The sequence below is a fragment of the Lithobates pipiens genome, unplaced genomic scaffold, assembly GCF_037356315.1.
Source record: "Lithobates pipiens isolate NorthernLeopardFrog02 unplaced genomic scaffold, aLitPip1_a1.2 Scaffold_8, whole genome shotgun sequence".
Lineage (NCBI taxonomy): Eukaryota > Metazoa > Chordata > Amphibia > Anura > Ranidae > Lithobates > Lithobates pipiens.
In genome coordinates this window covers 596,163,841-596,176,439 of record NW_027507903.1, presented here as the reverse complement: position 1 = coordinate 596,176,439, position 12,599 = coordinate 596,163,841, and the positions used below count along the sequence as shown (strand labels likewise).

The 12,599-nt window shown below is 42.9% G+C and overlaps 1 protein-coding gene across 1 annotated transcript in view; it reads left to right on the top strand.

Moving 5' to 3' along the window:
* Positions 1 to 12,599, top strand: part of LOC143962295 (complement C3-like) — a 324,990-nt gene that overhangs the window by 303,563 nt on the left and 8,828 nt on the right. Inside the window, exons 33-36 of the mRNA XM_077471597.1 lie at positions 120 to 225; positions 1,576 to 1,665; positions 9,026 to 9,112; positions 10,652 to 10,735. Of these exons, the coding sequence (XP_077327723.1) occupies positions 120 to 225; positions 1,576 to 1,665; positions 9,026 to 9,112; positions 10,652 to 10,735 (367 nt within the window). The remainder of the gene's footprint in view (positions 1 to 119; positions 226 to 1,575; positions 1,666 to 9,025; positions 9,113 to 10,651; positions 10,736 to 12,599) is intronic.

Genomic DNA, 12,599 nt, shown 5'->3' with positions numbered 1-12,599 from the left:
TGATCCTGACTTGGCAGCCGCCAGCCAGTTGATATCCATTGGAGGGAGACTCTGCGATGTATATGAAATACCAAAATACGGAGCAGCAAAGATGTAACTCTCATCTAACTTTCATTCAGATTTCGCATACAGAGGAAGAATGTCTGAAGTTCAATGCACACCGGTACTTTGACGTGGGTCTCGTACAGCCTGGTTCTGTCACTATCTATGACTATTACTCACCAGGTAAACTTCCAGAAATAAAAAAGTATCTATCATAAACCAAAGAAAAATCATCTCTTAGCAAACCTGTTATAAAAATGCATAAAATAGAATACACTGTATTACCAAAAGTATTGGGACGCCTGCCTTTACACACAAATGAACTTTAATGGCATCCCAGTCTTAGTCCGTAGGGTTCAGTTGGTTGAGTTGGCCCACCCTTTGCAGCTATAACAGCTTCAACTCTTCTAGGAAGGCTGTCCACAAGGTTTAGGAGTGTGTCTATGGGAATTTTTGACTATTCTTCCAGAAACACATTTATGAGGTCAGGTACTAATGTGGACAAGAAGCTCTGGCTCGCTGTCTCCGCTCTAATTCATCTCAAAGGTGTTCTGTCAGGTTTAGGTCAGGACTCTATGCAGGCCAAGTTCCTCCACCTCAAACTCACTCATCCATGTCTTGTTTTGTGCACTGGTCCAAATCATTTGATGGTGGGTGGATTATGGTGTGGGATTGCTTTTCAGGAGTTGGGCTTGGCCCCTTAGTTCCAGTGAAGGGAAATCTTAAGGCATCAGCATACCAAGACATTATGGACAATTTCATGCTCCCAACTTTGTGGGAACAGTTTGTGGATGGCCCCTTCCTGTTCCAATATGACTACGCAAGTAAACAAAACAAGGTACATAAAGACATGGATGAGCGAGTTTGGGGTGGAGGAACTTAAACCCGACAGAACACTTTTGGGATAAATGATGACTGTGAGCCAGGTCTTCTCATCAAACATCAGTGCCTGACCTCACAAATACACTTCTGGAAGAATGGTAAAACATTTCCATAAGACACTCTCTTAAACCTTGTGGACAGCCTTCCCAGAAGAGTTGAAGCTGTTATAGCTGCAAAGGGTGGGCCAACTCAATATCGAACCTTACAGACTAAGCCTGGGATGCCATTAAAGTTCATGTTTGTGTAAAGGCAGGTGACCCAATACCTTTGGTAGTATAATGTATGTGCCCCACAAGGTGTCAGTACATTTTTGCGCTGTTTTTGACTTTACAGCCTCCAGCAAGCTCCAAGTTCCTGCAAAACTTTGTTTGAAAATACAAACTTTCTAAGCATCAGAACTTTGGCACGCCTATCTCCACCCAATGTGTAATGCTAGTAGCTCTTAATAGGTTAAGGCAGTTATATGATGATAAAGTGCGTAAGCTCTTAAAGCATTGTTTCAAAGAATTACCGTAATTTCCTTTTAAATGTTAGAAATACATTTTCATTTGTATATCAGTTATCATGCACGCACTTGTCACTGAAAATATATGTGGTGCTAGGTCCACTATAAAGCCTTCCTGTCTGATGTAATTTACATTGCTTTTCCAGAAACTCGCTGCACTAAGTTCTACCACACAGTCGCAGGTGATCAGTTGTATGGCCGCATCTGTCAGGGAGACGTGTGTCGCTGTTCTGAAGGTAAGGCCTAGTAAATCAATGTTATCCTGGCAAAGCATTTCTTAGTGATGTAGACTTTACCTTGACTGTCTCCTAATCACAAGATCTAGAACAAGGTTCATCCTTAGCTCAAAAATGAAATGAAATAGAATAAAATAGAAATAATACATCAGTCTTCCAAAATTCAAATTTCAAAATTCAAATAGAATATAATAAAATTGCAAGAATGCATCTGTTGAAATTCAAATTTAAAATAGAACAATGTAGAATAAAATAGAAAGAATACAATCATCTTCTGAAATTCAAATTTATAAATTTGAATTTTTAATAGAATAACATAGAAAGAATATAGCCATCTTCTGAAATTCAAATTTCAAATAGAATAGAATAAAATAGAATTTATCAGTCTTCCAAAATTCAAATTTCAAATAAAACAGAATAAAATAAAATAGAAAGAATATAACCCTCTTCCGAAATGTGAATTTCAAATGGAATAAAATAGAAAGAATACAGCTGTCTTCCAAAATTCAAATTTTGAAAAGAATAGAATAGAAAAATCGAATAGAATAGAAAATAAAGGAAAAGAATAGAATATCATATAAAAGAATAGAATAAACATAGAATAAAATAGAAAGAATATAGCCATTTTCCAAAATTTGAAATCTAATTTAGAAAGAATATAGCCGTCTTCTGAAATTCGAATTTTGAAAAGAATAGAAGTGAACAGAATAGAATACAGTAGAAAATAAAAGAATATTCTTCCAAAACTCAAGGCTTTTTTCTCTCACTAGACACCGAGAAGGCGTTCGATAGAGTGGCCTGGGATTACATACGAGCAGTTTTGGCAGCGGTGGGCTTAGGTGACCGCATGCTTGCCTCTATAATGGCTCTGTACGCCGGCCCCACCGCGGCGGTGAGAGTCAATGGCCACCTATCGAACGCCTTCCCCATTAACAACGGCACTCGCCAAGGCTGCCCCCTCTCCCCACTGATATACATTCTCACTTTAGAGCCCCTTTTAAACAAACTCCGAGCGAACCCCGATATTAGGGGAGTCCTGGTGAAGGGTAGGGAGTTTAAGGTCTCAGCTTTTGCTGATGACATTTTGCTTTCCCTGACCTCACCGCGTACTCCTCTCCCATCACTTCTCCGGGATCTGGAGGCTTTTGGGAAGATTTCCAACCTCAGAATTAACTACACCAAGTCTCATGCCCTAAATGTCACCCTACCCTCCCAGGAAGTGGCCATTGCCAAGCAGCTTTTCCCTTTCAATGGGAACGCACCGCAATCTCATACCTAGGTATTAAAATCCCGCATCGCCTCTCAGACCTCTACCACCTCAACTTTCAAGCTGCCTTGGCCCACACCCAAAACTACCTTAGGGATTGGAATCACCTCAATGTGTCATGGTTCGGCCGGGCAGCCCTGCTTAAAATGATTATCTTACCTCGCTTCCTATATCTGATCCAAACTATCCCTATGGCCTTACCTACCAGCTTTTTCTCCTCCTACCGGAGGATCTGCTCGGCCTTTCTATGGAAAGACTGCCCCCCGCGGATCAAATACTCTCGACTTACGCTGCCCAAACCTAAAGGAGGTATTGCCCTCCCGGACCTACATAAGTACTATATAGCCTGCCACCTCACCAGAATCGCGGACTGGAATATCCACCCCCTCAAAAAGTTATGGGTATCTCTGGAAAACGCCTTCTCCCCTGTTCCTATCCATCTTCTTCCCTGGCTACTCCCGAAACAATGGCCACAATCGCTTGCCACACACCCGTTTATCTACACTTCCCTGATGCTATGCAAGAAAATCTCCGCCAACATACCTATTGCACCGACCCCAGGCCCCTTAACCACACTACGATGCAACCATGACTTTCCCCCTGGAAATTCACCTAACTTTCTTCGCCAGGACTGGCCCTTTGAGGACGTCCTTGCCTCGCACTTTTACCCGGGGGGCAGGGTCGCCTCTTTTGACACTCTTAGGAACCTCTCGAAATCCTCGTCCTTCTCGTTTTGGACGTACCGTCAAATTCGCCACTTCCTCTCCACCCAGGCCGCCCCGGACAACTAGACGAGACCACTCACCCCATTTGAGGACCTGTGTAACCGTAAGGCACCCCAAAAGCACCTCATCTCCCTCCTATATGCCCTTATCTTGGACCCGGGCGTTTCGACCCTATCCCTGTCGCAATCCTCTTGGCACAGAGACCTGACGACCCCCCTAACACCGGAGGAATGGACTAAGGTCCATGAATATGCACACGGTGGTTCACTGAATGTCGCCATTCCGGAGAACGGATATAAAATTCTCACTAGATGGTACAGGACCCCATCCCGCCTCCATAAATTCTCCCCTGCCATCCCGAATATCTGCTGGATATATTACGCCGATGTAGGGACGATGATACACATATGGTGGGCCTGTCCAGGCATCCAACTTTTCTGGAGGGAAGTCCACAGAATCATCTTACCAGTTACCACCTTTGACTTAGACTTCTCACCGGCACAATATCTCCTCCACCACACGTCCCTATCCCAGAGGGCTTATTTTAAATCCCTGGCCATGCACATGGTCAACGCCGCAAGATTGTGTATCCCTAGACACTGGCGGACTACCCGCGCCCCAACTTTGGGCGAATGGTTTGCGACCATCTCCAGGATTGGTGACATGGAAGAGTTGATCCACATCTCCCAAGAGAGAATGGAGAAATTCTCCTTTACTTGGGCCTGTTGGTCTCACTTTACAACTACCCCTGAATTCAAACAACATGTTCCCCCAGATTGAGTATTGACTCTCACCCGGGGCCCTGCAACTCATTCCTTTTGCCCCTCAGAGACTTGGGGCGAGGGGCTACACCCCCTTTTCTTTCTTTTTCTTTCTTTCTTTTTTTCTTTTCTTTCCCCTCCTTGATCCCCTCCCCCTCATTCCCCATCGTCCTCCCCCCCCTTACTTTCTCGTCTTTTTCCCTGTTTTTCCTCTGCCTCTCTTTGCCCTACCCTCTGGCCCGCACTTCTACCCTAGGGCGACACGGTCGAGCGCTGGTAGCCACCCGTGTCGCCTCCCCCATTACTGGTAATCTAACATAGTGACACTGGAATTAAGACTGGCATAGCCATTGGAACAGACTTCTCCACCCTTACTGTTGCCTGGTACACCCAGGAGGTTCCTCTTGGTCCCTCCTATGCTGTTTATCTGCGATCATTTGTTCCTGTCATTATTGTAACCTCAATAAAATCTTTATGGAAAAAAAAAAAAAGAAGAAAATAAAAGAATAGAAAAAGAATAGCACAGATGTAGCTATCTCCAAAATTTGAATTATGAATAGAATTAAAGAGAGAGAATATAGCCATCTTTTGAAATTCAAATTTCAAACAAAATAGAACCGGCTATTCTTCACAATGTATTTGGATCGATTCTGTATTTTCAATTTTAATTTGATTTCAATAATTCAAATCCATTGAAAAAACTTGAATCCGTCTGAAAACAAATAAACAAAACGGAATAATACTAAATAAAATGGAAAATTGAAACAAAATACATTTTTCCGTTCTGCACATGCCTATGAATAAGAGTGCACAGGAAATACATTGTTTCTGAGGATAATATAGATTTTAGAAACGTTACTTCTGAAAGCTTCAAATCATTATTGCCTATGTAAGCTTAGTTTCCTACTAGCAGTTTCCTATCCTCACACTTAAAGCAGAACTAAACACCCCCCCTCCCCCGCCCATTATTTTCAGCCAAGAAAGCCTCCATCTTGGCCTCTGTTTGATCCTACACATGTGATCAGTTATGACACCAGACATTTAATGGTTTGACAGTTAGGTTGAGAGCACAAGCAATGTGACAGTTACATTCCTAGCATGTACCTGGAATGTAATTGTTTGAAACTGTTAAATTTATGGGTTTAGTTCTGCTTCAGAGAGCTTTGGGGGAGAAAAAGCCTTGGTGTCTGGTGTCTTGCCAGAGACCAACAGGGTGTTTGTGCACAACCCTTCTAATCTAAGGCCTGACAGCAGATCAGGACTCCACCCTCCCGAGGACTCCGTGAGGCAGCTGGGGAGCAGCCAGAAGTGTGCATGTCTACATCTTACAAGTGAAGTCTGTGAGGGAACAGACAGAGGGGCCCTAAGTTTGAGGGCCAGAGCAGAAGAGTGATAGGAATGAGCAGAGTGAGTTGCGAAAGATACATTTGTATGACAGTACAGCGGCTCTGTAAGGTGGTTTGAGGGACCACACCAGAAGTCTGAGTCTGAGTAGCTGGGTTCTAAGAGAGAGCCAAGAGACTGATTACCACTTTTTTTTTTTTTTTAAGTGATAGGGAAACCCTGTGAAGGTAACCTTCCATTTCGTGGAACATATTCTTTCTTTTTAAATAAAAGCGGGCCACCGAAACTTAGCTCCTGGCTGGCATAAACCCACTGAAAAGTGCGAATACACTTGAGCACTAGCCAAGAATATCATTATATATACAGTACATATATTAGCATGTCTTGCCACTAGCCTATCTCCCATCATTGCAAAATCAAAAAATCAGGACACATTAAGACCTGACAATAACATGTCCAATTTTGCACCCCCACCACAACTGACTTTAATTAAAAAAGTAGGCTCAGACAAACAGGGACGTCTTTAATACTGATTGGACCCTGGGCAAACATTTTCTTGCCCCCCCCCCCCCCCCCCCATGTAGTTTTGCTCTCCACCTGCTCTGAGACATACAATAAATAGCAGCCAGACTTAAAATCTGTTTACTGTATCAGATCAGGCAGCGATTGTGGTTGGTTGCCAGAGGTTACAGTGTATCATTACTGCTTAAAGAGGAAGTAAACCCGGATGGCTTTACTTCTTCTTTGATTCCCTGCAAAGGTAAAGCATAATGGACTACTATGCATCGCATAGTAGTCCATCATGTGTCACTTACCTGACACAGGAGCCAGCCGCTGTCCCCTGTAGTCCGGCGTAGCCATCTTCTCGGTTGGTCTTGCCGCTCCGTCGATGTCATTCGGCGAAGCCGTCACTCCCGCGCATGCGCACGGGAGCCGCCACTCGCGGCATATCGCCGTTGACCGCGGCGTGCTCAGTGTGCCTGTGTGCCGCTGTCTACGGCGCATGCGCCGTAGACAGCGGTGCCTGTCTTTCGGCAAATATCTCCTAAACCATGTAGGTTTAGGAGATATTTCTTGGACCTACAGGTAAGCCTTAATCTAGGCTTACCTGTAGGTCAAAGTGTGTTGTAAGGGTTTACAACCACTTTAATGACTGGTTGCTAGAGGTTACAGCACACATTAAGGGTCACTGATTAGTTGCTTGAGGTTACTGCAAATGATTTCTGCTTGTAAATTCTTTACTAGAGATTACTGTAAAGTAATACTGCTCACTGATTGGTTGCTGGAAGTTACAGCGCATCATCTCCTTACTGCAGGGGAGCATGATACACATATGAATGCCACCTTTATGTACATATCAATGCTGCCAGCCACATCTATTTGCTTAGTAATGCCGCCAATATTTACATATGAACGCCGGTTATTTACATGTAAACACAGGGTCTGCAGGTGAGTTATATGTACACAACAATAGGGCAAAGCTGGGCAGCATTACTACCATCACTTCACACTGAGATATTGAGACTAAAACTTCAAGGGACAAGGGAATTTACACTGGGATAGTTGGCAAGTATGAGGCAGCTGCTTTGGGCCCCACAACAATGACAGGGCCCAGGGCAGTTGCCCCTTTTGCCCTGCCTTAAAGACGGCCCTGCAGACAAAGGTTAAAAAGAGTGCATGGTGCATTTTCAGTGTCTGCTAAACGCCCGTCCAGTAGCTTAGTAAACATTTCCATAATTATTGGGTCTAAAGCCTTGTACACACAATCAGATTTTCTGACAACCGTTCGTCCGTTTTTGTGGCATGCTAAACTCGATGTCAAAAGTAAAGAGGTTGCTCACCAATTCTCGTACAACAGAATACAACTTCAGAATTGACATAATGTGTTGAATAGTTTTGTCTGTGCTCTTTTGTTTTTGAACATGTGTAGTCTTGCTCTTACAATTTTTTTTGTAGGTAAACCATACTAATTAAATGAAAATTGGATGTTGAGTTAACCTATGACAAAAATGTTATGGTCTGCACATCCGGCTTTTGTTGTACGAAAAAACGGAATCGGCTGTCAAAAGCACCATACTGACAATCCGAAAATAGGCAGATCGCTCGTCAAATGAAATTTACTCTTTGTGTCCATGCACTATTTGAACCTTGCCATCTCACCGATTTCGGTGGTTTTTCCCAATTAGAACATTTACAGCACAAGTAGAATGAAGCCTGCATGCAATGGGCTCTTTGTGACCTTTTGTATCTAGTACCTATGTGAACTTAATATTGGCACATCAAGGCTGACTGTGACATGACCTAAACTTTGGAAGACCTCTGAACTGACCGGAACAGTAAGAACAACAATAATCCCTGGCATTGGCATCAGTGGAAGTAATATTAACCCTCAGCACTGGTGTCAGTGACAGCAACAATAACCCCTAGCATTGGTGTCAATGAGTGCAATCATAACCTCCAATGCTGGTGTCAGTGACTTCAATAATTTCTCCCCCACAATGGTGTCAGTGAGTGTAATAATAGCCCCAAGGATTGGTGTCGATGTGTGTAGAAAAAAAAAAACAGCATTGGTGGCAGTGCCAGTAATAATAGTCCCCAGCATTGGTGTCAGTGGTAGAAATAATAACCCCTAGCATTGGTGTCAGTGACTACAATAATAAACCCTCCACGTTGGTATCAATGAGTGTAATAATAACCCCCATCATTGGTGTCATTGAATGCACTAATAACCCACAAGATTGGTTTCAGTAGATGCAATATTTGTCCCTGACACTGGTGTCGTGAGTGCAATACTAACCCTCGACATTGGTATCAGCAGATGCAATAATACCCCCCCCCCCATCATTGATGTCAGTGAGTGTAATAATAACACCCAATATTAGTGTGAGTGTAATAATAACCCCCAACATTGGTGTCAATGAGTGCAATAATTGAAATCAATGGGCAGCGCCGCCGAAGCGGGTGCTTTTAACCATTTATTCGGCCACTAGCGGGGGTTAAAAGTGCCTCTAAAACTACAGTAAAGCGCCGCTAAAACTAGCAGCGATTTACCAATAACACGCCCACGCTGTCAGTGTGAAAGGGCTCTAAAAGTGGAGTTGCTGCCCTTGGCATGCCCAAGTTTTTTCTCCAGTTTTTGGAGAGAAATCAAAACAGAGCGGTAAAATACTGGAGTAAAGACCTGCCCTGATGGACTGGACAGAAGGGAAATTGGACCGTATATTACTTTGTTCTTCTCTTATCCTCACTTTTCTTTCTTAAAGGGAATTGCTTGATGTCACAGGATCCTGAAGGAAGCTACAGCGCTATAGATCGAAAGGATAAGGCATGTGAAACTGGGATGGACTATGGTGAGATATATGACTGTTAGATATCTGACTTATGGTCACCGTCCCTTATTCATCATGGGTAGACTCTTATAGTGGAGATTTAAAGCAGAAAAAAAAGGTTACTTGTAAAGGGATGTCAGTGGCAAGTTTATAGCTCTTGCTCTCCCATATGTACTCACCTGCAATGGCCAAAATGAGGAGGCCCATTTCTATAAAGCCATGCAGCTGGAAGAATGGGAACAACACAAGGTAATTGGGAACACCCAAAATATGAAGAAAGTTGGACCCTAAACTTTTTATTGCAGACCATAGGTGTGCGCAGGGGGTGTGCCCGGTGTGCTTGGGCACATCCCACTCACTTTGTGCTGTGCCGATTCCCCCTCCCCTCCCCCTTGTTTGCCCCACCCAACAGTGCTGCTTGCTTCCCTCCTCTCCTCTCCTCTGGGCAGCTGCGGGGCATGTTTCAGGATGGAGAGTGGGGAGAGGGGCTAGTAAATAGGTAATTTACTGACCCCCTCCTTTTCTAAATAAACACAGGGAACACATTTGCTCACTTTGTCCATTCATAGCCGAAGCATAGTAAACGGGGCTTACTATGCTTCAGTTTGAATGAACAGGAAGCCACTCAGCACAGAGCACTTCCCATTTATTCACTGCCCTGTAAAGCTGAGGCTGCAGAGAAAGCCATGTGTGTTTGAGCTTTGGGGTCCATGCCCCCTAATGCAATAGGCTGTGCACTAGAGATGGGCCAAACACCCATCAGTTCGGTTTGCACCAGAACTCCCGAACATAGCAAAAGTTCAGCCCCGAACATCAAAGCCCATTTAAGTCTATCAGACCCGAACATGAAAAATCTAAAGTGCTAATTTTGAAGCCTTATATGCAGGTTGTTTGCCATAAAAAGGGTATGGGGGCCCGGGTACTGCCCTGGGGGACATGTATCAGTGCAAAAAAAACTTACAAAAAATATTTTTCAAAGGAGCAGTGATTTTAATAATGCTTAAAGTGAAACAATAAATAAGAAAAATTCCTGTTAATACCGTGCCTGGGGGTCTCCTTAGTCTGCCTGTAAAGTAACGCCTCTGTACCATATATAGAACCTACTGCAGCAAAACTGATGTTTCTAAAGAAAAAAGACATCATTTTAATTCCTGGCAATACAAAACCTTTTCCAATATACCGATAAAAAAAATATAAAAATATAGACCAATATAAAAATCTGAAAAAAACGTCAGTGCCCTGCAAATTTGGGTGTTCACTAAACTTTTGCTCCACCATTCGGCCAACTCTACTGTGCACACCTATAGCTCCTTCAGTAAATGAAATATTAGTTTCAATTGGACGGACTCTTTGGATATTTTGACTTTTGGGGCTGCTCACATAGATATAGGCTTCTTAAGATCCGAAGGTCAAACCCTTCAAAAATGGTATTGCTAGATTTCCACATGTATTGCAATTATATTGTGCACACCTAGTTAGTGTTTCACATTGCTGATATATATTATTGCTGATTTACTGTATTTATTTATAGCATAACCAACATTCTCATTCTCTTGACAGTGTACAAAGCAACTCTTCTTGAGACACAGTATGCCAGCGACTTTGACCGACACGTAATGCATATAACGAGCGCCTTTAAGAATGGTAATGTAGCAAATTTTCCCGTCTGACTATTGCGTGGTTCTTTTAGGGCTCTTAGACCCCATACACACTATTAGATTTTCTGCAGATTTTTGTCTTAAGATTTACCAAAACCATATAATATGAGGTCAAACCTTAAAGGGGTTGTAAACCTTGTTGTTTTTTCACCTTAATGCATCCTATGCAGAGCTGGAACTATTCCGCATAGCACCATGTGGTCCCGCCTACATATTGTATATCTACATTTTAGTTTTAGTCAGGGCTTTCCTTTCAGCAGGAACGCGGGGAACGCAGTTCGGCGCCTCCGGCACTGAATGTTTGCGATGGCAAGGGGTGCTGGGTTGTGCTACAGTGTCTATTGATGCTGGCTGCTGGGGGGATCTATTTTTGCTGGAAGGGATCTATTTTTGCATGGGGAAGGTTTATTGTTGCTGGGGAGGTATATTTTTGCTGTTAGAAAAAAAAGGTTTTGCTTTAACCTAAATAGACCTTAAGAAAATCAAACAAATGTGTAATGTGAAACACGTGTTGTGCTGAATATACCCTTAAAAGTGACAACAAAAATCGACTTAAAGGAACCGTGTATAATATCTGGTGAAAAATTATTAATCCACTGCAAATAAAGTCCAAAAGAAAACACAAAACAAACGTGAATGTCCGGTAAGTGGTGCAAAAATAACAGTTCAGAGTTATAATAATTTCCAAAGTGATGAGTGATGATTCAAATTACAATGGAGTCCGTGGAAGTGAAGGTGACTTATGTTCAGTGACTCCCACCACCATCTGAATTTTGCGCTTACCGACTTCCAGATGATATGTGCCTGTAGTTATTGCCCAGCCAGGGCCTTTTCCTCTAGATCATGGGTCTTCAAACTATGGCCCTCCAGTTGTTCAGGAACTACAATTCCCATCATGCCTAGTCATGTCTGTGAATGTCAGAGTTTTGCAATGCCTCATGGGATGTGTAGTTTCACAACAGCTGGAGGGCCGTAGTTTGAGGATCCCTGCTCTAGACTGTCCAGAACCGATCCAATCTTCCCATCTATGGAAGCTCTGTTGGCTGTGCTGATCAGGACAAAAATCTCCCAGACCGACCAATACTGCTATCTCAGTGGGTATTGTTATTTTGGCTCAGAGGCAAAAACAAAAAAAGGAACCATAGGTAGAACCCAATGTAAATTTTATTAAAAACACATAGACGCTGTAAACGTATAAAAGATTGCAAAATAGATAAAAAGTTGCAGTCGGCTGGCTGCAATATACACGCCTGTGCTAAACAATGGGTCGTTGCGTGCAGTGACGTCAACACGCCACTCCCCCGACGCGTTTCATCACAAGTTTGATGTAGTCATGGGGCACAGGTGGAGTACTGACGTACCGCATTATATACAATAACCAAGCCTCATTCTGAATTGTGGCTGATGATACAAGGCGCCATATTGGGTAAGGAACAAACTCTGCCTGCTGCCAGAAAGTGCTAATCCCCATCCATTAGAGGCAAAACAAAATAATTAATTTGGAGAAATATTAAAATATTAAAAGACAAATGCCACTGCTTATTGCGGGATATATTTCAAAAACATATAACTGTCCGTCCATCTAAGGGCATCCAGTCCTCATCCTTCAAGCCCAATGCTGATGTTGGAATGAATCTATGCTCAGCACAGACACTGACTATACTGCATGTATACATGTAGCACAAACAGGGATTTAAAGATACAGTAGCTAACTGACACAGGCTCTCTAACAATTAAATTGGCCCTTACATATACTTCATAAGCTAAAACAACTAGTTGTGTAAATTGACCAAAGTCTGTAACGGCCAAGGATCACAATATAAATTCCAATCTATAGACGGACCGACGTC